This window comes from Drosophila takahashii, chromosome 3R, assembly GCF_030179915.1.
Source record: "Drosophila takahashii strain IR98-3 E-12201 chromosome 3R, DtakHiC1v2, whole genome shotgun sequence".
In the NCBI taxonomy this organism is placed as follows: Eukaryota; Metazoa; Arthropoda; class Insecta; order Diptera; family Drosophilidae; genus Drosophila; species Drosophila takahashii.
Genome location: NC_091681.1, coordinates 20,404,813 through 20,432,006, shown reverse-complemented (window position 1 = coordinate 20,432,006; position 27,194 = coordinate 20,404,813). Strand labels below are relative to the sequence as shown.

General features: G+C 41.4%; 1 protein-coding gene across 1 annotated transcript; it reads left to right on the top strand.

Moving 5' to 3' along the window:
- Positions 1–27,069, top strand: lbl (ladybird late). Its single transcript, XM_017151897.3, has 4 exons — positions 1–858; positions 25,862–26,040; positions 26,393–26,475; positions 26,528–27,069. The coding sequence occupies exons 1-4, from the start codon at positions 138–140 to the stop codon at positions 26,775–26,777; spliced, it is 1,233 nt and encodes a 410-aa protein (XP_017007386.2). The 5' UTR covers positions 1–137; the 3' UTR covers positions 26,778–27,069.
- The last annotated feature ends 125 nt before the right edge of the window (positions 27,070–27,194 follow it).

Sequence of the window (27,194 nt, the reverse complement as noted above, 5' to 3'; positions counted from 1 at the left end):
GTTGCACGTTGTGCCGACGTTTTTCGTGTGACAGCCGCGCGTTTTTGCCGACGCGTTTTTAGCCGCGAGTTTAGTACGCCATACTGCAATAGATATAGCCAGGATATGCTAAGTGGCCAAGGGAGAACCACCTGAAGATGCCGCAAAGAACTCCCAGTCCCGCTAATTCCGAGATTTCGGTGGGTTCGCCCAGTCCGCCGCCCATGAGATCCTTGAACATGAAGCGTTTGCGGCTTTTGAGGAGTCCTGTGAACCTAGCAGATGGCCGTCAAAGATCGTCGCCCGTCAGGATCAAAAGCTTTTCCATAGCCGATATCCTGGGACGTGGAAACGAAGAGGGTGGTGAGGAGAAGAAACCGGAGAGGAGTGCGGTACCCAGTGTTCCCGTACCAGGAGTTTCTGCCCCTCTCGTTCTGATAAACGAAAGATTGCAGATGCCCCTGGTGCAGATGCAGAATTGTCCACCTCCACCGCCGGCTGCACTGCATCCGTTTCTGTCGCCCGCCCTGCTCCACAGCTACGAGCAGCGACTGGCCTGGGACTATCAGCGCCAACTGCAGGAGCACTTCCAGGCCCAGGCGCACCTCCTCCGCCACATGACCTTGAATCCCGCCATCATCGCCTCCGAGGACGGCAGCTCCGAGCGTTCCCAGCGATCCAGCAGCAGCAATGGCAGCACCGACTGCTGCACTCCCAGGCAGGCGGAAAAGCTGGAAAAGCTAAACACCCCAGAGGGCGGCGAAGGAGCAGCGAAAAAGTCGGAGGCGGAACAGCCAACGGGGGCGAGAAAATCAAATGGGGACACTCCTCTGGACGCCCTCTTCCAGCTGTCCACCAAAAACTTTGACGAGGAACAAGGTGAGTAGTTCGGCAGTCTAGTGAAAAGATAAGCAAATCTATAAAGGGCTTTCTTAAACTCAAATCACCTGTGAATTCAGAAAGAATCTTTGTCCTTGAAGAGCTTAAGCATATCAAAACATTTTGCTTCTGAATATTTTTACCCCAATAACAACAGTTTCGTTTAACTGAATCGGCCTTGGAAAAACTTTTAAAATCAACACTTTGTTGTAGATTTTTGTGTATTTTTATACCCTTGTAGAGGGTATTATAATTTCAGTCAGATGTTTGCAACGCAGTGAAGGAGACGTTTCCGACCACATAAAGTATATATATTCTTGATCAGCACCAATAGCCGAGTCTATCTAGCCATGTCCGTCTGTCCGTCTGTCCGTCTGTCCGTCTGTCCGTCTGTCCGTCTGTCCGTTTCTATGCGAACTAGTCTCTCAGTTTTAAAGCTATCGCGATGAAACTTTCCCGAAGGTCTTCTTTCTATTGCAGGTACACCCAGAAAACAAAATGGACTAAAAAGGGGCCTAATTACCTAAAATTTTAGGAAATATGGCCAGAAAAACGCGCCAAGGCCATGCATTACCTAAAATGTTGTCCATGTGGACTATATTTTGTACGCAGTCTTGAATTTATTTCTGGTAATGGTTACCTAAAAAAATGGCTAGTGGACTAGATTTTTAGGTCAGAATTACCTAAATATTAGGTATTTAAAAAAAAGCTAGGATTTTTACTATTGATAGTAACATATTTGATTATTTTAATTGCTTATATTGTATTATTCGGAAAAGCAAATATTTTATCTTTCTGAAAAAACAATCACTTTATTTTGTCCTCGGTGGGAATCGATCCCGGGTCTTCTGCGCGAGAGTCCAATAGGCTAGCCTCTGGTCTACGGAACTACTTAAAGGCCCTGCGGCAAAACCAAAGCCTGCTTCAAGGGGCTCAGGCGAATTCTATTTTTAGAATAGGGCACTATTACCTTAAAAGTAGGAAAATAGTCCACGTAGGTATTGATTTTATATATTGAAACTTTTCCATCACTAGCTTTAAGAAAAGTCTAAAAAATTTTTTAACATTAAACTTAAAAAACCGAATAATTTGTTTATTAATATTAGGGACCAATATTTGTATTAAGTTGTGAGTGATAATCGACTTTAAATTATTCCTAAATTTTAGGTCTTATGGACCAATTTGAAGGTTACGATGGCCTATAAAAATCTCTTTAGCTTTACCTAAAAAGTAGGAACATAGTCCACATGCTAATATTTTTAGGTAACCCATTACCTAAATCTGAAATTTTAGTCTATTTAAATTTTTTAGGTCATACGTTACCTAAAAAATAGTCCCACATTTCTCTGGGTGTAGTACATATGTCGGAGCCAGCCGGATCGGACCACTATATCTTAAGGCTCCCAATCAAATATAAGAAAATTCATTGTAACTTTGTAGGAAGTAGGCGTTTTGATTCTTGACTACTTAAAAACAAAATTGAAATAAATCGAAACGCTGAATCTGGAATCCCTGGAACTGCACCGAGTGAGTATTCTTTTATCTGCAAGGGTATATAAGCTTCGGCTGGCCGAAGGTAGCTTCCTTTCTTGTTTTTCTTCTGAACTTATTATTTTAAGCCATAGTTTTTTGAATTACTTACTGCTCGATCGCCAACGCGAATTACCTCACTTTTTGCTCTGTGCACACAGCCGCAATCAAATTACATTTTAATATAAACTGATTTCCCAACGAGACCCATCATAACCATTAGCCCGGCCAGCGATTGATCAATTGTTGTCATTACGTCTTGATGAGATTCTGCTTAAGGCGTAAAAACAGTAGTGAGGTCAGTCTGGTCGGCCGAGGTGGCTAAATCAATTTCAGGCCGGCTGGCTGCTCGCTCGGCATCGCCTTTGGAGGCAATTGCCTTTCCCAGACCCAGACCCATACCCATACCCAGTCAGAGACCCACTCGAAACCCCCAGCCCGATGATATGATGGTGCTCCAGCTCGGATTCAGACCCAGGCTGATGGCTCTGGCGCATGCGTATCGTTCGGCATAATTTGCTTAGCGGCGTTGATTTCTCGTTAAGTCGCAGACGCGAACCGATTCATCCCACACTCAAAACAAAACAGTAATCCTAAAAAAATGATAAATTTTACCAATTCTATAATGTCATTTAATATTTTTAGAAATACCAGATTTCACATAAATCTTTAAACAAAAAAAACTTTTATCAGTTGATCATGTTAAGATTATTTTCCCAAAATATTGGAAACTGTTGTATTTCCTTTCTGATTATTCATTTAAATATAGTGAAACAATTTTGTATTAAAGTTTAGAGCCTCATTAAAACTTTAATTCAAGATATGCTTTAAATTTAAACTGAAATATGTTCCATCCTGTTACAAAAGAGGTTCTAAAGCAAAGGATTATTCGTTTCAATATTCTTGTAAATTTGCAAACTAGTTTCCATATTTTTCGAGTGCAATCGCCAGCAATCCATCAGCGAACCCATGGTCTGCGCTTTGTTCATCAGCTACTGAAATTGAATTTACGCGGCGCACGTACAACGGGCAATTGGTTCGTGCTCCACTCTGGATTGCCTTATTGCTGGATTGCCCGACTGCTCGATTGCCACAGAGCCATCTAATCAGCATCAGCTGATTTGATCGGTTGATCGGTTGATCAACTGCTACTGGCATTGAGTGCCGCCCGGGATGATTATGATTATCGCTGAGCTGCACTTAAGCGCCGCAGTTTGCGAAAATTGTATTATGCTTTTTTCCCAAGACAGCATCCGGTGGGGAGATCGGAGACCCTCCGCTTCCTGCAACTCTGCTGAGCAATTTGCCAGGCCGATCAAAAGCCGTAACCGGCCAGTTGGGGGAAAGATCTGAGGCACTTCCGCCTGGTAATTAGGAGCAGCGACAACTCCCATTGCAACACCATCGTAGCTCCACTTTGGCCTGCTCACCGCTCATGACGATTGCCAGCAGATTGCCAGCAGATAAACCAAAGAGCAGCCCATCTAGCACATACAAAATAATTACAATGAAAATGGCTGAAAAGTTGCAGCTATTTGAACAATGGACCTGTCGTTAGGTCTAGTCAATTACGAGCTCATGGGACATGTGGTCACCGAAGGTCGGTTACCCTTTAAGAAAAGGGAGTATTTAGGATATAACAAGTGGATAAGATCCTGAGGTGTTTATTTCTTAATTTCTCTGATTTTCATTAACATTAAAGATAAAGTTGAACAAATTTATAACAAAAATTATTTGAATAAACTTTTTTAACAGTTGAGAAATAGGAGTGTTCAAAAAGAATTATATTATAAATATCTACATTAACTAAATATGTGTGAGCACTTTCTCGAAATGGAATAGAAAGTCGATCATTACTGCTGGGACTCCCCTTTAACTTCCACAGGGTATACCCGCAATGGTAGTGGGCCAAAGGGGAGGAGACTCAGTGGGTCGAGGGGTGATCAGCACGGGTTGTTTTGTCGGTGGCTGCCGTTGAAATGTTGGCTTGATGAAACGCCAAGACAATTGGCACAGACAGCCGCATTATTGAACGCACAAACGGCACAGAGAGCGGCGGATGCATCCCTAATTACAATTTAATTACTAAAACTTTTCCCACTTGACAAAAGGCGGCGGCAATGGCAGTTGAAGACCGGAGGAGGAGGACCGAAGACTGCGACCCAGCCGAGCGTGAACCACAAAACGCACCGCAACCAGATACAGATACATTTACAGACACCCAGTCCCAGAACTGAAACAAACTCACCGAAACTCACACAGCTACAGATAGGCGGCCACAATGATGATGGCACTTCGGGTTGACAGTTGATTTGACAGATAGCAGTGTAAACATTTTACAACATGCGGGCCTTAGGTCGCGGGGCGGAGCAAAATAATAATAATAAAACGCGGCCGGGTGTGAGGTGGTACTTACATATACGAATACGAGGTGGTGGTGCCCAAAGAGTCAAAGCTAATTAGTTCAACTAGACGTATACTTAATTTCGAATGGGAGCAAAGTCGAAAAATGTAAATAAGTGGCGGATTGAGCATAAATTATAGTTATAATTGGAAATCCGCACGGATAATGGGCCGGGTCGTGTGCTAACTACCATGCAAATGGATCCCAGTCGGAGCTGTTAGAAGGCAATTTTCAGTCACGTCAAATCAAACGATCCATAACCGGTCCACATCCAGTATTCATATATATCGGTGGGTGGGGTAATAGCTTTTTGAGATTCTACTCTCGGAACAACGTGACATTCTAAATGGCGTGCCTTGGCTATCTGGGTGGCCAACAACGCCCCCCACACAAAGGTATTATATGTTTATCTGGTGTGCCAGATAGATTTCCATCTTTCGCATTAGTGGCCACTTGCCCTGTAATTGCTGTTCAAATATTTGCCTCCAGATCGCGGTGTATTAAAAATCAACTTGCCGATAAAAGAAATGACAGTTCTGCGTGCATCGAAAGCCATAAACAATTTAGCACACCGCCATTTAGATAATAACAAATGTTCAGCGATTGTTATGTAAAGCAAAAATTGATTTAATATTTGATTCTTTGAAATCGCAAACACTTCGCCATCGAGAATGCGCAAGTGCACTCAATTGCACTTGCAATTTCATTCAATTTAAATGCTTCCCAAGAAACCCATTCAATAGACTAAAACCCCTGGCAAAAGTCAACAAGCTGCGAGTTCAGACTACACATAAATCAAGCAAACAAAAAGAAATCCCGCCAGAGTGTAAAATAAAAATTCACTTCGAATGATTAATAGCTGCACAGCGTTTCAACAAAATTCGTTAATGACATTAAAACACCGCGAGAATACTATAAACAGCGTATATATTCGCATATGTGTTTATTAAATGCTATGAGGCGAGACTCGTTTGCCTCAATAAAATCGAGAAAAATGACTGCGGGCACAAACTGTTCTAACGTCGCATAAAATATGCATGAAATATTGCAAAAATGCCTCCGAGCAGCCGAAACAAGTTGACAAGCCGGCGCTCGGCATAAATTCTCTAATTAACGGTTGCGCCTCGAATCTTTTATTAAAAATTATAATTCGCCAGTAGTAGTAAAAGTGGCAGAGAAATATGAGTTTGCGTGCTGGCTAACCATAAAGCATTAGCATTAATACGAGCCAGGGAAAACTACGAAAAAAACTAAATAAACTAGCGAGACCCGCGTGGCGGGCTTTCAAAAATGGTTAACTGCCCGCTTTGCTTTCACTAGCCCTCGGCCCTCAGGGATGGACACACCGATACACTGAGCCGCGGTATTCCATATTATACCATACTAAGCGGCACCACTCGGGTGGTCCGTCATCATCATGGGGCACCCCTCGAGCAAATTGCATACCTCGCTCGGTCCGGTTAGAGGCGAAGTCAGAACAGGAACACAGTGACGCCTGGCCAGAAGATACTCAGATACAAAGATACTCGGATAGCCAGATACTCTGATACCCAGATACTCAGATCCCCGAGATCCTCAAATGCAGAAGAGGTGTGCGAAAGCAACGCACTGAAGGTGTTACCTGCACGCTTTTGATGAGCACTAATTGAGCTCAAGTTGCATTTTTCTTCCCTGCCCATTACCCGCGATCGGGCGGAAAGGGGTCCATCGGCGTCAAGATCAAAGCCGGCAGGCCGATCATAAAGACAAGCGAAAATCAAGCATCGACAGTTGCACAAGAGACAGCAAATGAGAGAATTAGCCGGTAGACTGAGACTCAGAATGAGACTGAGACTGAGAAGGAGACTGGCGAGCCAAGAGAGAACGAGACTTGGCCAAGAAGCGCTACAATTTGGTAATAACTCTATCAGAGCCATATAGGAGGCCCAGGAACAACTGTTGCCAAACGCTAAAAGGGTTTGCTACACGGAGAAGAATAAAGAACAATTATCACTATGGACGGCAGTCCATGTAGTGACGAAGCGCACCAGGAGAGTGTGCGAAGGCGACTACTATATATACACGAAGAAATGAAAATCTACTGTGATGGTCCGATCATAATGAATAATACACCTATCGAAAGGTATTGCGAAAACTAACAGGATTGCATACCAAGACTTTAAGAAAATCAATTGGCTTGGGAGAGAGAGCGGTGAAAGTGAAAAAGTGAAAATTTCGAAATTTGGAGCTGTTGGGGCCGGTGGGGATAAATGCCCCCTCGCAATGTTTTAGTTGTATTCCTTTTGAAAATACCCGTCGAATGAGGGGTCATTTGTCAAAATCCGACTCTCCGTTCAAAAGTTATAGCCAAAATAAGATTTTCTTCTTCTTCCCAAAATGAAAATTTAATTCTGTTTGTCAGTTTGTCCACTTGTCCACTTGTCCAAAATATGTTTTTTAAGTTCTGAAAATTTGATATGACGTTCATCACATCGATATAAAAAACTTTTGTTCTACCGCTTTTGGAAAAACCCGCTAGTTTAGCGGGAAAACAGCTATAAATAGCAAAAATTCGGAAAGCCGTAACTTCTATACTACTAAAGCTACAGACTTGTGCTGCATCTCGTTTGAAAGGTATTTTTAAATGCTATAAACACCTTTTATATGCAATTTGTGTAAATGTAATAGTTAAAAAGATATGAACAAAAGAAAATTTGTTTAAACTTTTTTTTTAGCTTTTTTTTAATTTTCTCAAAAACGGCTCTAACGATTTTCCTTACAACTTTAAACTGTATAGCCCTTGAGATTCCTTAAATTTTGGTATATATCATGTTTATGTAAAAAATCGCGTTTAAAAGTTATTCAGAAACGAAAATAGCCACTTTTGCCAGCTCAGAACAACTAACGCTCCCTGAGTATTGAATTTTGTGGGAGGGTATCCGAACTGTATTTTAGGGTCATGGAATCAGTAAATTTGCACTTAAGAGTTCCATATAGGAATCTTTTGTTCTACGACTTTTGGAAAAAGCCGCTACTTTAGCGGGAAAAAGCTAAAAATAGCTAAATTTCGTTAGTTTGTAAGTTCTACACTACTAAAGGTACCGACATGTGCTATACCTCGTTTAAAAGGTATTTTGAAATACTTAAACGCCTTTTTAACTTAATTGGTTTAAATACAATAGCTTACAAATTATGATTGACCAATTTAAATTTAAATGTATATATTAGCTCCTATGAGAGCAAATGTAAACAAACAAAAACTTCTGATATCAAATAAAAACACCTCTTAACGAGGTAAAAAACTAGTGACGACCGCACCTTCAACATACAAAAGTTCTGATATCAGCATTTGTGACGAAAAATTATTACACTCGTCATTAAATAGACTTTCTAATCTTTTCTCATTCGTCACGCTGCAATAGAAAATGCCTGTAAGGGGAAAAAGGCTGGAATAGTTTGCTAGGGCGGGCCGAATGAGAAAAGATTAGAAAGTCTATTTAATGACGAGTGTAATAATTTTTCGTCACAAATGCTGATATCAGAACTTTTGTATGTTGAAGGTGCGGTCGTCACTAGTTTTTTACCTCGTTAAGAGGTGTTTTTATTTGATTATAACATACAAAACCTTTATAAGCAACATCTTTTTAAATATTAAAATAAATTATTTCTTTTACTTTATTAAAAGTAATGGTATTCGTAATGGTATTTCTAAATATAATATTAAATGTTAAAATATCCATATATTTTTCATTTTGTATACAGAAGTAACAAAAAATGTTATTTACCCTGTAAAATTTAAGAATCAGTCCTTTTTTATTAAGTTATTTTTTCTCAGTGTAACAAATGAACCCTGAAAAGGGGCAGGAATGCGGCATTCAAGTCAGGACCTTGTCAAAGTTCTTAAAAACGCATTCGCATTCGCGTTCCCACTGCGATTCGCATTCGCGTTTTTGCCAAACATTAATCACTGGCCCGAGTGAAGAGCCGGGACCGCCCGAGCTGTGAATTTTCGGCATGTGTCGAACATCAAAAGCCCGCGCCACGCATAAAAAGCCATTTAAAAACGCATTTTCTGCCTGGCCCATGGCCCCGGGGCCGAAACTCCTCGCTGATCCCGCGGAGCCACAGCCAACTGCATACTGGCTTACTGCATTTGGCCAACAGTCCACGGTCTTGGCCAGGAAATGCAGAGCGCGAGATTGATGCGTTCACGGACAGCCCAGCGAACTACTGCAGACGGAATGCGAGGTGGCTGGAAGGCTCGGAGGGGAAAACGCATTTCCTCGCGGCTTTTCCAGCTGCACATTATGTGGGTCAGTTGGCGCCCGGCCTGGCGAAACCAGTTTTCCATCCTAGGTGTTGGCCATTGTGCAGATCTTAGAATTCACTGGGAAAAAATATTGATCAAGGCAAACTAAAAAGTTTTTTTTACATAAATAACGATGTTTAACTATTCGAAATGTCAGTTAGTTTTTAATTCAATTAGTTCGAGGGCTTTATTTATTCCATTCTTCTATATTTATTGTTTTTTCCCAGTGAACAGTGGGTCTAAGAAACGCGGGTGTATCTATGATAATCGTGAAAATGCACGGCGACAAATCATATTTATATGCCCAAGTCTTTGATGATAAATGTTGAAAAGCCAGCATAAATTAAAGCATTCAAATCATTAGCAGCGATGCCGAATAAACGAGCTGCGATCGGAGGATAGAGCGGAGTCGGTGTTCCAAGGGGAGGGTTCAACCAAGCGGATGGGGAAATTATTCACAGCTACGGATCGGGCGACATTAATGCGAGGGAAGTGCCCAGATGCAGGAGCCCTGGGTGGAACTCCACTTCCTCCAAAAGAATTCCCAACTCGCTTCCAGTTCCACAGCCTGCAAGGTGTCTGCTCTTTATTTTTGACCAATTTGCTGCGCCGACAGGTGCAGGCATCATCCCGTATCCATTCAGTCCATCTAGATGTCTGCACTTCAGTTTTGATGAGCCCCGAGTATCGTTTGATACATTGTAATATAACAGGATTCGATAAGGTGCACAATCAGACCGAAGCAGACATAGGATCTTCAAAGAACGTTTAAAATGTAAAGCGTAGCGGATTCTTGATGCCTGTCGATAAAAATATGAAGTGTAAGCAATCTTGATAAGATATTGCATAGGGGTATAAATATTATATGTATATTAAGGGAGACTTTCCAAAAACAAGATAAAAAACATCCGAATTTTTTTCGAACACAATTTGTTATAGTCGCCAACCATAACGTTTGAGGAGGATCGTTTATTCCATATTTATTATAATATATTCTTTATTTTTATTTAAATAAGATTAGCTTAAGTTGATGTGCTATTTCTATATGGGCACTTCCAAAATGTCGCTCGGGACATTTGCACACCTTTAAAGTTGAAAAAAAATTGTAAAACAATGGATTTTAGTTTTAATTATGGGCTTTTCTTTTCACTCTTCCTAAGCTCTATTTTTGGTAAAAATCTTGATTTTGTACCACTTTTAGTTTTTAAGATATCGGTAAAAAACTGCCGTATTCGCTCGGGACAAAAATAGAAGTGGATTTCGGGGAAGTTCATACAACACCAGAAATTAGCGAATTCTGATGGAATATTTTAATGCGATTTTTTTTAGAATGTTGTTCAAACATGTCGCTGTGAAATGCTTTTGGTTTTACTCAAAAATTCTTTGCCGTTTTTTTTTTATGCAGTTTCAACCACATTCGCTCGGGACATGTCGCTCGGGACATTTTTTCCGACTGTTTTGTAAAGCGGATTTCTTTACCTCTAACTCTCAATTGCTGGATGTTTTGCTTTTAACCTAATAGTTTAGCATGTGAATGAAGCATTCAGTACAGAAAAATGTCACATATTAGCATTCCTATAGGATAAATTTACAACAGAAGACAGGTCCAAAAAATAACAAAAAAATAGCCAAAAACTGATTTTTGCATATATTGGTGGGGTTTGTCATAAAAATAATCAAACTATACTCCAAATTTGTAGTTAAGCTCAGTATACAACTAATTAGAAACTAATATCGGGGCAAAATCATGTGGAAATATGTTTTATTCAAGTTTCAAGGTTTTTGGCTTGGTGGACTTTTTTCTGGAAGTGCCCATATTCTTATTACTTCCATCTATCAACATCACTCTACTAAATCTTAAAATCATAAAATCATTTCCTTCCCGACGATTGACTTTCTCTAATTAGTGCATTAAGTCATTTTCACGCCTTCCCCTTTCCGAGGAACACTTCCCCCGCATTGTCAGTACATCAAAGAACATATTCAGCCCTTCGCTGGAACATATTCGAAACTTCACCCAAATGGCATAGAGACGAAGGGCATAACAAATTTCGGACCGAAAAAGAATTCAGTGATTTGGAAAAACAAGCACAAGTTGGTGTTATTGTGTGGATGTTGATGTTGCTATTTACACGCAACACGACTGAGAACCAACCACCAACAATCACCGCAATAAAGCAAGCGGAGAACGACAAACTTCACGCTAAAATCGAAGGAAGCTGTGAAAAATGTTCTCTTCCCCCGAATCGCATCCTCCAATCGGGTATATATAGTACTGTGCTACTGTGGGCAATGTCAACAAAGCATTTAACACCTTCATCAAATACCCAACCGAACACCAACCCCATGTGCTGGTGGGTATTTGTGTAATCGTTTATTAAAGTGTGAAGAAAATTAATTTGACTATCTGAGATGTTTGCCGCTGTTTCTATGGCAAATGACTTGCAGTCGTTGACAAGATTAATTAATCCCCATTGCACGGCTGCGGGGAAATCGAAAGAAAAACAAAAATGCCTGCCTTAATTGATTTTCTCTTCCACTGCATTTCTTTTCGATTTCATTTGTATTTCTTTTTGCAGTGCAGAATTGTTATGACACGTCTCGTTATGCCAACGAAAGGCGTTTTATTCCAGGTTTTTGGTTATATGCAGATGATGTATTACACACAGAAAAAATTCGATGGCAAATAGTTGGTTAATACTCAAAATAAATATTGCAGAAAAAGGGTTAACATTTTATAGTAAAAAAATTAAAGCATTATTTTTACAAAATTAAACTTAGATTTTTCAACACAATTTATAGCGACAATTTCTTTATTTTCTTATGACAGCTTATTCTGTGTGATTGGATTTTTTCCAGTGTACATATATGCTTAGTTGTCTGGGGCTGTTTCATGTCCGCCGACATTGCAACGCCCCCCTCCTCTTTCGGGCTTTAACTTTAACTCCAACTCGTGTATGCACTTTTGACAAGTAATTTAATAAAGCCAGCGACATGACGCGTTGTTGTTGCCAAAAGGTGTTGCAGTTGCTGCTTAAACATGCATAAGCCTTAACGTGGCTCATGGTAGGGGGAGGGAGAGGGGGAACCACCGCCGTTGGCTCGAGTGCCAGTCAGTTAGTCATTCAGTCGAAGAGCAGAAGAGGCGAAGCAACCTTTAGTTTATTTTCGTTGCTGTTTGATTGCAGCTTGTAATCACAATTAAAGTGTTAAACATAAATGCCAGGGGCCAGTGGGCAACTAACGAATGTAAAAGAGACAGTCGACGAAAAAAAACGAAAATAAAGGAGGCGCACAAGGGTTGCTCATTGCTTTTATTGCTCAAGTGCAAAAGTGGCAAAACGTCTGGGGATCGGCCGACGGTTTTCTGGGCTCGGGAGTTTATCATTTCATGGACATGTCTACGGGCTGACAGCTTTGGAATTTCGGCAGTTTTTCGATTAATTAATTGACTGCCTGCCACCAGCCAGCCAGTCAAGTTCAAATGCATTTAAATGCTAAGTTTAATTTGTCATAACAGCGAAGCGTGTGAGCAGAACTAATCGAATGGGGGTTGCTGCCGTCAACGGCATTTTTTTAAATACATAAACAGTGTTTACCCAAATCAGAGCTGACTTACAAGTCAAAGCAATAGAATCCGAAGTACACAGCACGAAATCATTTTACTTTATTTTTAGCCCTTAAACTAAATAAGGTAAAAATCGATAATTAATGCTTAGAAAATTAAATATGCGGTGCAAAATATTCGAATGTATTGATAAAATTTAATAACAATTTTAAAATATAAGAAAAATACATCGTAGAATTTACTATACCATCCATTGGCCTTAATTACTCGTATAACCCAACTGCTATCAGTGTAGAATCATTTGCAATGCTAAACTGGACGTAATGAAGCGCTTAGCGGACAGATCGCGTCGGGCCAACACCTTTACAAATTACAAGTCAGCATTTAAATGGCCGTAAAGTTTTATGACACGGCGTCTACCAAATAATCAACTGGCGATCGGACAAAACGGGCTCATTAAGATGCCAGGCAAAGATCTGTGCCAGTTACAGTTCCAGTTCCAGTTCGGGGCCCACAATCCCAGTGCCAATACCAATCCCAATCCCAGAACTGCGTCCATCAAAGTCGGGCCAGTTAATTGATTTTAATGTGCCAATATCCTGACTGGGTCGTCGGACACAAAACATGTGCTGGCGATATGGATCGCCACTTTTCATTAATCGGTTTGGTGTTAATTTATGGCGTATCTTTATGGCCCAGACTCGGAATCAATTGCTTCCGTCTTCTGCCTGCCATCATGGTGGAAAGTCCACCCGGCAGACGTCACTTCAGAATGCACTTGAATCTCTTTCCAGCTCCCCGTTCTCGCTAATTACGGCAATTAAAAACCACTAAATGTAAGAAAGAAACGAAATTTTCTATGGCCGATCTTCGTCGTCGCCGTCAAGTGTTCCCCAGTCAGCCAGTCGAGTTCAAGTGGCTCGGATTCCCGATTCCCGAGTCTCAACTCCCGATTCCCGTAATGAAAATTACATCTTAATAAACCATAATTACCCTGCTGCCAAATGGAAGGCCCGAGTGTTTTGTCAAGTAGGAGAAAGCAGCCGACGGCGGTATCCTTTGGTGCCCAGGATATTAGTCAGATATCGCCGCTGATTAGCCGATTAGCCAAGAGGATGGTGTATAGTGTATAGTATATCTGCCCCTCCATTAGCAGTCCCAGTTGCATTACATTATTGAACAACAGCCACAACTGCAAGTCATAAACAATTTCAATTGCCGTTGCACATTCGCAACACTCAATTAACGCTTTTCAACAAAGGCCCAGCCAACCAGCCACTACTCAGCACTCACTACTATTCACACTGTTCAACGGCAGGCACAATAACAATAATAATAATGCATTCATCACTTTATGACGGGCCCACATACAAACTTGGCCTAGACAATAGTGTCAACCATAAAGAGATTGCAAAGCCCGAGCCGCGTATCTATTAAATTATGCTTAACTATGTGCTTTTGTTGGCCCAGTCGGCGGCAGTGGATGTTGCCGTTGTTAAGGCCACTTAAGACTGCGGAGGCAGAGGGCTAAGAGCGGCAGCTGGCTAACAAAGGAGCTCGCAACTCGATTGCCTCTTCTTCAGCACTAAGGCTGCCCTCGCTAGAATGGCAACCTATTTTTAAATTAACCCCCTCTTCGTAACGATGTCACTAACAAGATCAGTAACAAGAAATCAATTGGCAACCCAATTGGTAGTTCCCTTTTCCACTTTCAATTTGGCCAAAAATAAACGGCCCACGCAACGAGTTTTGGCTGACACAAAGGCACAAAAACATATGTGCCAGTGTATCGAATTGACTTGAGCGAACTCAGATGTGAAATATGTAGGAAATAACACGAATTTTTCATAAATTCTCCTTTAGCAAGAAAGCGTGGGACTCACGCGCTCACCTAAAGTGGGAAAGCAGCAAGCACTCCCGAAATACCCTACAATTTCAGAAGGAAATACAAGGGAAAAAATTATATATTTTTGGATAAAGAAGAATTTTAGAAATATTTTTAAATATGTTTGATTTTTTATCAGTTTAAAATACGTTTCTTGTATTAGGTACAAGCCTTCTTAAAAAATGTTCTATTACAAAATGTTGAAATTAATGGGTCTACCATTTTTTTAAGTGTTCCCAAGGTAACAGGAAATTTTATGTTTCTTACCATTGAAGTAGTATTTATTACCTCCCTGCTATCGCTTGTTAAAACTAAACCAATTTGGAAGGAAAGGCTCATCAAGAGATGTTCCCAACCTACTCAGATACCAAGTTGCCTGCATTTTTATGTCAATTCAATTGACAATAACCGCTGTGTTTCCCTTCGGGGCTGTACGCACATTTGTAAACGCCAACGAAACTGTCATTGGGCATAATTTCTGGCCGCGTTTTCTCGTCCGCAATACGCTGCGTATACGTAATGGCCGCTTAGGCGACTGCAACTGCAACTTCGCCTGCGGCTGCCACCGAGCCAATGCATAAAGTGCTGAATTTATGCACATTCGCCAATCTGAGGAGCTGAGAGCCAAGGTGGCTGCCAACGGGGCGTAGATTTAATTAAATAAATTCCAAGAGCGACGCATTCGGCATCGTCGCATTTTTTCCTTTTTGCATATTTGTGCGTAAATTTATATTATAACTGTGCTAATGTGTCCGTGCATGTGCGTCACCTGTAATTAAATAAATCTGCGCATTGTTTGCAGTGCCGTTAACGCGGCAACCATAAATGGGACAGCAGTTTTCGCAGCAGCAGACTTTACACTCTCCTTTTACATTGGTTTTAATGTACAATAGTTTCCCAGATTGTTTGTGCATAAAATAAATAATAAATGAATTTTTATAGTCACGTTGCTTAAAGGTTATTTTATGCGCACGCAATTTTATTATAGAGAAAGCTTGGCAAAATCCTAATTATTTAGAGCAATGCTTTCTCAAAAAATAAAACCGTACTTAAACACTTCATTAAACGAATATTTATGTGTGATTTGTTGAATTTTTTAATTTAACTATTTTAATTATTAGAAAATTTTTTTTTAATTCAAGCGACGAAAAATTGTTTGTATCTTTTGAAAATATTTTAAAATCTTGATAAATACACCTTGGCACTCCCTTAATTATTAAGTTTTTTGTTTCCAGTGTAGACAATGAAGTGTACGCAAACTGTATTTGCACAATATTTATTGTTAATTTATTTAGCTTGTCATTCGTCGAGCCTTGCAATTACGAAGGCAAAATGTGAGCCACGCCCACCGCAGCCCGAAAGTCGAATGTCGAGTCTACCATACAAAAACACGCACTCTCTGAATCGGGCATATTTCAGGCATATATCAACGGCTTAACAATTGGCTCAGACTTGTCGTCAGGTGGCCATTGCCGTTAAGCCTCCGCTTTTTTTTCCACCGACCCCGTCGTCCTGCCAATTTCCATTTTCAATCCCGTTCTTGACGCCTTGCGTGTGCCCCTCCCCCTGAACCTCCTCCTCCCCCCGCCCACTTCACCACCCGCCCCTCACGCATTCTGATACTTTAATTTATGGTCTCGCCTGCAGTTTATTTGTCATGCCAACATGCTGTCGCCGTAATTATACACATAACCGTAACTAGTTTTCTTTTTGGTGCAACATGCAAAACATTTTTTACGGCCCCTCGTAACATATAACACGAACGCACATCAAAAGCGCCATGCAAATGGTCGCTTGTTATGGCTAATGGTTCGGATCGGTCGTAAACAGAACTCGTTCTGAAGACCAGTCAATAGAGGACGCAGAAACGGTTATCGGATCCACAGACGTTGCCATTTCAGCTCAAATGAATATTGAGCCGGCTGGGTAATTAGTATATTTCTCACTTGATTGGAATGTCTTTATTTCGCCGCCTTCAAGTTGGCAGCTTTAAATTTAAGACAAGATTATGAGCAGTAATTTGAAGAGACTGAATAATAAATAAACACGAGTTGTGAAATCAAAATCTTTAACATTCTGAAAAAGATTTTATTTTCCGTATTTTATAAAATAAAATTTAAAATATATTCCCTCTTAAAAAAACCAAAATTATAAAAACTTGATTTTAAAAAGTGAATAGACTTCTGTTTATTAATACTTATTTAATAACTAGGTAGGTAACTCTATTTAAAGTCAAATCGCTTATAGAGCCTCTCAGCTGGTAGCCAAGTGACATTTTTCCACCTTCTGGAGACCAACGGCAATCGGCACTGAACTTTCATTTTATGGCGCTCACTAAAAACAAAACCTACGAGCGCGGCCCACTGCTCCTGCTTAAAGCCGCTTATCTGGCCGGCTATATCGATAAACATAAATTAGGCGATATTGTCGTTGTCGCCCCAAACCGGCGACTACAAGCTGAAAACTGCCAACTGCCAACTGCGAACGGCCGACTGCAAGCGGGCCAACGCCTTTTCGAAAACGGGCAGTCAACATGCAGGCGCACATAAAAACTCACCATAATGATAACGATAATGATAACGATGCGCAGCGGTTTGTTGTTTTACAAGAAAATTATGTATTATTAGCGCGCAGGCGCACACTGCGATGAGAGATGCACTTGTTTGTCGTCCTGCTGTGCGATCGCAGCGTTATAAAGATGCCTGCTTTATCACTGGGGATTCGGGATCGAAGATCATGGAGATCAAGGGGTGCAGTTGTACCTTTATACAGATCCCCGGCAAAGTAACTTGTTCCTGAGTTGCGAGCTCTGCTCGTGCCGCAATCTCGCAAGCCCGTCCTCATGGGTATTAACGGAAATTTATCATAAATTCCAATACCCTACTACTAATGGGCGTTGATTAGCTAATTTGCTGCGCTCGTTTCATTTTCCACTCATGCCCGGCAAGTCATTTCAAATACTTAATGCTCGTTGGCTGCTTTTCGTCGTCATTGCCGTTCGATCAAAACCGTCGGCAGCATATTTGCCAAGATTACACTGAGAAAATTTAGCGCCTTAAAAAAAAACTGAGGATTTAATTTATCCAAAAAAGTCTTATGATTCTCCTAATGGTTGTTAGTTTTAGGGTTTCAATTTTAAAGTTTATTACAATTATTTTTTAATCAAAACTTATACTTTTAAAAAGGACATGAGTTTCTACAGATTACCGTTATCTTACTTTTTATCAGCTCATATTTTCATATTTTCCTAAACTAAATTGAAGAAACTCGATTGTTTTTTAAGTGTTTTAGTCTGTCCATCTCCTGTTTGCCATATCGGCAGGCGGCTTGTTCGCTTTGATCTCCGCTTAGGAGCTACAAAATCATTGCTCGCCCCGAAATAATGAATGAAATCGAATCGGAGCCAAATACCGGGCTAAAAACAAATTAAATGCCGTTTGGCTTTGTGCGTTAACAGAGTCTGGTTAGGCAGCCGACGGATTAGCATAGCGTGTTCTTACTGTATCATTTTTGGCACGCATGTGCACCGGCACTCGGTCCCTGTCCCGCTCTCACCCGACTTGCTCTCCCTTTCTCGCTGGGCCCAACAATGAGAAGATTAATTTATGTTATTAAGTCGGCACGGCAGTCTTTGATCTTCGCTTCTGCGAGGTGTAAGGTAGGCAAGTCAATGGCGGTGGCAATGCCGGCACCTGAAGAGACCCCAGCCCCCGCCCAGAACCACAGAAACTACAGAACCACGGACAATCGATGCCCAGATCGAGATCTTCACGACCCGATCCGATCTGATCGGATCCGATCCAGCCAGCGATCGATCGCACGACCCTAACCTGACCACAGAACAGAAGACTCGGCTACCTGCAGCGAGTTAGATTGCCCCTGGTCCTGGTCGAATCGAGGATGGGGCCCAGTTGAGGAAGTCATTCGGAGGTTCTGGTTCCGAGTCCTAACTCTCTCTGCCTGCGCATCATTACATTAATTTGTAATTTATGGCAGCTTGTCATAATATCAACTATATTGCGCTTGAAATCCTAAGCAAGTGCACTGGAAAAATTGTAATACCTATTAATAAGAGATTTAAGATAAGTAAGGTATGCAACAAATATCATATTATTTAGATTTATTCTCTTAGTGATAAAAACTTAATATTTTTATAAATATTATTCTGAATTCACTTAATTAATAAATAATTATAATTCTTATTAATTATAAATATGTTTATAATCTTATAGTTTTTTTCTGAGTGCAACCAACTTCTCCCCGTAAGTTATTCACATTTAATCAAATTTAAAATTGATTCCTAACCAATGATTTTTTGTTGTTGTGCGCTCATTAATAAGCCCCTCGATGTATTTTCTTCTTGTTCGCCGCCGCTTTGGTTTCGCTGAGTTGTCAAAACTATCGTACAATGTCTCTGGGGCAAGTTTAGCGGCTCAGCGATCGCGATGGTTATGGTGATCATCATCATCAGCCGCAGCAACAACAGGGATAGGGATCCGATCCATTCATCTAGTGGCTGCTTGGGGCATTGTTGGCTTTACATGCCGTTGTCAACGCTCTTTTGTTGTGCCACCAATAGAGCGGCGGTGCCTTTGATCCGGCGGCCAGTTCAAAGCCCCCAACGAACTTCTAACTCAATTAGTGTGTAGTTTTTTAAACGGTTTTGATTACAGCGCATATTTCTTGCCATCCCCAGCCACATCGGACAACATAGAATACATGCTACTTATAAAGACATTAGGCCCACATTGAGGGGGCTGGTCCAGAAGTCAGGGGTGGGGAAGGTCACTCAATCAGGGCGCAGGATCCCATCCTCAGAGCCGCCGCCTGCTCTTTGATCGCATTTTAATGATGATGACCATTGTTAGCCGATGTTAGCGATTGCAAGCCCAGATTTTCACTTAACATCAGTACATCAGCCGCCAAATGCCGCCGCCGCCCCAGATCGGGAGGGCTTAAAGGGCATGCAAACATAAAAATGATGGAGTGGAGTGGAGTCCTCCACCAGGGAAATCCGGGGTGAAGCGGCGTCCAAATTGCAATGCTACGTAATTTTTATTGTCTCGCACCGACCAAACGATGCTCACACAGTGGTATAGATTCTGTTTCGATTGGTCATAAAGTTACCATCATGGGAACTGAACTCATTAATAGATTTTTTTCACAACTCTTCATTTTTCAGCTTAAATTGGAAGTAAAAATTATGCTAACTTGCATTAAACATTACCTTTTAACATTGTCTTTTGAAGGTTAAGGTTTTTACCGACGGCTTTATGCCTTTGACCCACTGTCGACTACAACTGCAGCCCACTGCGCCTCGGGAGGCGTCGAAACCTGGTTCTTGCAGACATCGCCTGGGATCCAGAGACTGGCTCCGAACCCCTCGATCTCCAGCTCCATCAGCATCCCCATCCCCATCCCGCTGATCCCAGTTCTCGGTCTGCTGCTTCGTGTTCGACCGACTCTTACACTGACTGACTTCATTGCTCTTTACGTTACGTTAAGTTTAAGTATACGTTTGCCCACTGCCCGAGCGCCATCTCGTTTAATCTGCCTTTTAGAGGGCGTGGCCATAGTATTTTATATGTGCTGATCAAAGGGAGCCGACACTTTGTCCCGAAGCCGACGCGTTGCCCCCTCCGCGGAGCTCGTCCTCCCAAAGCTTTTGCGTAGCGCATGCGCAGCGGACCGATCGTGAATCATGTGGCTTTTGCTAAGGATGGGGATCGGGATGGATGGTCGGATGGATGGGTGTCCGGAGGAGGAGAATCGGTGTGTGGCCGTGGCTTCGATTCCCTGGGACTCTTCTCGTCTGGGCCTTACGTATTCATTATTGAATTAAGGATGACCACGTTTTCGGCGCTTTGTTTCGCTGCGTCGGAGTTGCAATTGATTTGCCAGCCATTAAAATCAATCAAAATATAAAGTCGGGGGTCGTTCGATGATCTCGCTAGTAATTACAAGTGAAAGTCGAAACTCCAGAGTCAATGAATCGCTAGAACTTGAGTGATCTTTGGTAATTAGTTGTCCTCAATATCTTATCTTAAACTTTCCGGTTTTATCCTTAGCTTTTTGGGGCCAATGTAATTTCGGCGCCCTGTAAAGTGAGTGAACATCGTGCGCAAACGGTTTGTTGGTTTACCCGTTCATGTTTACGTTTATATTGGAGTACGAGTCCTCGGGTCCATTGAAAAGAAAGCGGCCGACTCAGCGATCGTTCGATACATGTATGAAGAAATTAACCCTCGAAAGCATCTGATTACTGCCCCCAGGTACCGTTGACATGTTCTTCCACTCCGCAAATTGCCGGGGCACTCGGAAATTATTGGCCATGTTAATGTTTACAAGATGTAATATCGCAATCAAAATAGCTGCGGGCCAACATGAACATGAAAACTTTACGCTGGGCAGTGACGCTTTGGCTTAATGTACGAAAATTTCAATTAAAGAGAAGGGGGAGAAATAACCCAGAGAAAGTCCTTTGTGCCGAAAGGTAATCGGTAATTTCAATAGCCTAGAGGTTATTGACTTTAGATTGAGCGCCCTCCATAAATGTAACAATTTCTTATCATCAATATTATGAGCTAAGCTAAGGATATCAAACAAGAAATAGTAATAACAAAATAAATGCTATAAATATTTATTTGAAAAATAATTAAAATTTTGACTAACAATCAAAAATATTTTTTAAATTCCCTGAAAGCCTACGCTTAAAAGGATCGTCCGTTTTCTGCCTGATTTATAAAATGCCTTTCCGACCCAAGTCCCATCAGCACCTCCCTAATAACGTCCATTTTGGGCTTAAAATAACTTCGCCTACCTGAAAACCCAGTCAGTTCCCAGATCTCCGGGGCGGTACAAATGACAACAAAATACAAAAAGTTATTGGACGCATTACGAGCGTGTAAACAAGCAGCCAACAATGACAGTCTCTTAGTTCTCAGTTCGGAGGAAAGACCCCACCAGTCGACGAGTCGCCAGCTTGGATATATCGAAAAGAAAATACCAAAATTTATAACTTTCTCGTTATGGAGAGCTGCGCCCCGCGCTCCACTTCGATCCGTAATGATAATGGGAATCTCCGTGGCCAGCTCACTTTGTCGGCGGCTAAATTTGTCTCATCTTCTTATATTAATTTGTGTTATTGTGTTTCGGCTTTTCGTAGGTCCAGCAACAGCAATAATAATAATAAAAGAGCCAGCAAACAAAGGTAGCCAAAAGGTATCGGGTTTTATAACCTGCTCGAACTCATCAATTTCATTGCTAACAACACGCAGACACGCCAAAGTGAGAAAAATATGCAGGGCCCGCCATCGACTTTGATCCGGTCTGAATCATCGTTGGGATTCCAGATTCCACATCTCAGATCTCAGATCTCAGATTCCAGATCCCATAGTTGGTTCTGTATGCTTATTTTCCTTTTTGGAGAGCCAGATTGAGAACGAGAAGAAGAGACGCCGGCAACGTCATAAGTAAGTCTCTCGTGTTGTTTCGGGGATTTCAAAAAGCCATTTAGAATAAATTAACCGGGACCTACCGCTAAAAAGATCTCTGATCCGATCCGATCGGATCAGATCCCAAAGGGGCAGGGGCTCGTTTTCGTTTTCGTTTCATATTTGTTTCGGCGTTTTGGGTAAAAGGTGAAGCAATGCGGGAGTGAGCCCCAAACAGGATTAAAATTAGTTTTTGATTACGCTTTCGAGCTTCTGGACAACGCAATTTGCGGTCTGCCGCTGCAGCTCCTCTGCTGGCCATAATTAGCGCTTTTAGCCCAGCTCTTTTGCATTCGAAGGTCGCCTTTGTCCTTTGCCGGCTTCGGTTTTGGTTTGCCTTTGTCATAACTCTGTGGTGGCGGCAATCTTATAAAGCTATTGGCAGGTATTTAGCCAGGCCAGAACGAGACCCCTGAGAATGTGAAATTCCTTGCGGTCGTAAATCCCCCGAAAAGTCAAAGCTTCTAATTGAGTCTTCCGCTGGCAGCCCGACTCACATTCCACATGTCATGCTTTTGGCCTGGTTCTGCAGGCGAACGAAATCCGAGCCTGGCTACCTGGTCTTTCAAAGGGTCCGCTGCGATCCGAGGCATTTGAAGAGCGTGTGAACAGCAGGCACCTTGTGGCAAACTATTCAAGTATTCCCTGGGCATTGGCATTAGCATTAGCCTTATCCCAGCGATCCAATGCGATACGCATCTTGGTAGCACCGATCGAGAGTGCCAAGCCAAAGTATCTCAAGATTGTGATCTCGACGGCCTTTTATTATGATGTTCGCCTTTATGGGTGCATACCCATCGGAGTGGAGATTACCATTACTGCCACATATTCGGCCGCTGGCTGATCTCGGCTGATTGATTTGGAGCTGGCTTTAATTGAATCGTTCCTCGCCCTCCGGACTTAATCAACATAATTGCTCCGGCACTTTGAGCCTTACTCCGGTTTCAGCCTGAACAGCTTGGAAAATGCTCCAATAGAATTTCGATTTCAATGGCCGCTGAGCGGAAGAGCCGGTCGTGATCCGGCATTAACCAGCGAGCATTTAATTAATTGCTGTTAATTTATGTGCCTCCCAGTAGCAGAGTCCAGCTAATTTGCCTAATTACCAGCCACACCATTAGCCATGCGCACCAGTCTGGGCCTCAGATTGGCCGTTGATAAGGCACGCCATCTCGAATCGAGCAGTGGCGGTGCACTCGGAGAAATATGGGTGGTAAACAAGGTGTCACCATTGTCCAAACGACACAATCTGCGGTAGATAAGCGACTAGAACTAGGGATTTATAAATTAATCAGCGGATTTAAAAGTAGCATTACTTCTTATTAACTAGCTTAAAGGGTTCACCCTCCATAGCAAAATTTGTAAAGCATTTCCTTTAAAAATTACAGAACTAGGTATATTAAACGAAAATTCGATTTGCTCAAATTAAAATTATAATTTGATATTTCATATATAACCTTTATTTAAAGTTTTAAACCTTTACATTTGTAATATAAGCTATATAATGTTAAAATTAAATTAAACAAAGTCCGATCAATCTAGTATTTTTAGTGCCCAGATATTAAATGGTGTTTAAAAATACATAGATCATGAAAAAACTCACATAAGTGTATATTTCTATAATAATATTATTTAAGCTCATTAAAAATCTTTAAAAATTAAATAAATAGTCCAAGTAACTGCCTTAAAAATTTAATAATCAGATTAAAACAATCCTGATCAACCTTTTAAATATTTAATTCAAACTGATATTTGGAAAGTGTACACTTCCCCGTATTAGAAGCAGACCCAACCCACTTGCGTAAGGACAATGCGTCATTTTGTTTGTGTCTCAATTAGCAACGCTGCCAGGAGGCATAAGTTATGCTTACTTTCCAGACAACGGGAGCAGCTCCTTGGACCCATTGTGCTGGATGTCACCCGGTGGTTCGGTGTCACAATGATTAGTTATGCTGATGACATTGTTTGTTGGCCACGTCACGAGGTTCCGATGGATGTGGATCTGGAAGTGGAGGTGTGGGTGCCCAGATCGTAATTCTTTCCGCAAATACCCGTGCACTTTAACTTCTACTTTGACTTTAACTCCGTCTGGTGGGTTGTTAGTGCCGCAACTGACATACGCTCTCCATGTGGGCTAAGCCATTAACCAGGCTCCGACTTGGTCCAGCCCCCCAAGTAAAGTTTTCTTGATTAATAAAGCTCAACAAATGGCCAAAAACACACCCACCATCGCGAGCGCCGACCAGTTTTTGGCCAGGTGAAGGCTTGCCATGGCTTTTAATTAGAGGCGTGGCTAGGACGTGGTATTGATGGTAAGTGGGGGCCAAATTAAACTGGCTAATGAAGGAAATTGTACTAGCTAATGAATCGAATACCGTTTTCACATATAACGGTAAAAGGTTATCTTGAAAAAATGAGAAAAATATATGTATATCATTACTTTTATTTATTTATCGGGATATGTTCTTCTTTAACAAACCCAGTATTATACATTTCATGAAAATCAATCTTAAGACATATACTGTTGCCATTTACGTTAGAAAGTTACCCATTATGTAAGCAATAACCCTTTTGATGACACTACTCACGCACATTTTAGCTTCCCAAGGGGCATTCCTGCCGTTTACCTTTAATTAACTCTTCATGTTCCTTCTCGTGTAAATGGAAAACACCTAAATGTGTGCTTCCTGCGGCCAAAATTCCTTTCAACCCTCGAGTTTTGGTGGCAAGAGGCGTTTACAAAACAGTAGATTATCTAAACTCACAATAAACACATCAGGATAGTGTCAAAATGGCTTTGGACCCGGGTTTCGACTTTGGCCACAAGGCCGTAGAAAAAAAGAAGAGGGACCAAATCAACCCCGTCATCCTTGCGCTGTTCAAGGACCCAATTCGGTTGCATTAATTGTTATTTGTCGGACATGTTTAGCAACAACAAAATTGCCCCGACCGGCTTTCCAATGCGCAGCTGCCATTTGTGAGACTTCCTGAGACCTCCTGCTCCCTCCCTATAAGTATAGTATCTCCCAAAATTCAACCCCATAAACAAACGAAGCAACAGCCATTTCCGTTGATACTTTGGCTGGAGCACTCATTCTTATTCACCGCGATCATTCCGCAGGCATACGAGTATATCGGTCATTAATAAACACTCAGCCGAGAGGCGCAAAAATTGAATGGCCCGCGATAAATAAACATAACCTAATGGGGTTGAGTTCAACTGGGTTGAAAGCCGTTTCCGCCGCGAAACACTTTCGGAAAAAAGCCCAGTAAAAACATCAATCAGCCGCCGTATTACCTTTAAACATGCCAAAAACAAATACCGGCCATCAAAATCCAAATCAAATCAAATCCCCATCGAATCGCTTACGAAAACAACACAGGGAAAATCATTCATTCGGCGGCGTGGCCAATAAAACGCGAGGGTATAAAACGAAGAAGTTAGAGAATCCCCAGCCCGATTTTACGACCACCGATTTGTTGATGTCGATTGTCTATTATGAATTCCATTGAATTGTGTGTTTGAAATTGTTTTAGCCACGAGCATTTCACTGATTGAATTGAAAGTGCCAGTGAATGCGTAGAGATCGGCCATAAATGCGATCATTAAAGCATCCTCAAAATTATCTGCGGAGAAAGGTCAGACCCCGGTACTCGCACTTGGCCAAGAAGCAAGAAAGCCAAAAGCCCCATAAACTTTTCCGCTTTACGATCAGCCGTGTGAAGCATATAAAAAGTTGACTGATCGCTGAATAATTTACGATAGCATCTCACACCTCTCCGAATCGATTCCACCAGTGACATTGACTTTAACGTTGATCTTGTTGCCTTGCAGATCCCGCCACGTTGAACATATTTGCCACGCGATCGAATCCAAAGAAGAAGCGCAAGTCCCGCACCGCCTTCTCCAATCAGCAGATCTTCGAGCTGGAGAAGCGCTTCCTGTACCAAAAATATCTATCGCCAGCGGATCGCGATGAAATCGCCGGCGGCTTGGGCCTCTCCAATGCACAGGTGAGTATTGCAATGTCTGTGGGTGCTAGCAAAAGAGGAAGATACGATTTAAAGTCAGGAATAATACCATACAAACCATGCAAATCCAAGTTTCAGTCCATTTTCTTACAAACAAAACATACATATAAGGGAATAAAGTTCTTAAAGTTCCGTTGTTCAGCTTTCTATCACGTTAATTTTCAAAGATATAATAAAGATAATTTTTGGTCTTGGTTCTTTCTGAACAATATAGAAAAATCCCATTTCAAATTTAATTCAACTAAATAAAAAAATATTTGTAATCCTGATTTCCAACGTATTCTCCTCTCTGTGCAGCTGTGAATGGAAATTAATAGACTTTCTTCTAAAACAGGTCATCACATGGTTCCAAAATCGAAGGGCCAAACTCAAGCGGGACATGGAGGAGCTGAAGAAGGACGTGCAATGCGAGAAATTGTCAGCGAACCAAAGCTTTTTAAAGAACGTTAATGACTTGAGTATTTTAAAGACCCGACCAGTCAGCAGAACCCAATCGCTCGCACCACCATCATCATCATCAGCCTCAGCATCACCACCCCCACATGCAGAGCTTCGGAGCGGATAAGGATAAGGATCGGGAGAAGGACAAGGACAAGGATAAGGAGGAGCTGCGGATGCTGAAGCTAATGACCCTGATGCGGTATTCGGATGGCAAGTTGCTATATACGCAACCACCGCCAACCTATTTGCCTCCTCTCCAAAGGCAAAACAGTGATTAGAATAATTTGTAAAAAACTAAAACAAAGCTATTATATGTGTATAATTTGCAAAAAAATATATAACAACCGCCCAGTGCAAGAAGTTTAATTTAATTTAACTTTACAAGTATTAAATTTCGTAATAAACTTAAAACTATATATGAATGGCACTGTGCATCAACCTACAAAATAATATACTTAAAAGTGTGCGATACTATAAGATGTAAACAATTTTAGCTTCTGCCAAGCTTAATTCAATTATTTCTAACAGTATACCCCCAGTAAAGTTTGTAAAGTCTCAAGATGAAATCGAAGTCAGATTCATTTGTGGTGTTTTATTAGGACTTTATTGTGGGTGGGATTACAGAACATATTTAGATTTCAGGAAACTGGTGTTAGCTAAATCATGGAAATTACATTACCGGAACACTATACTTT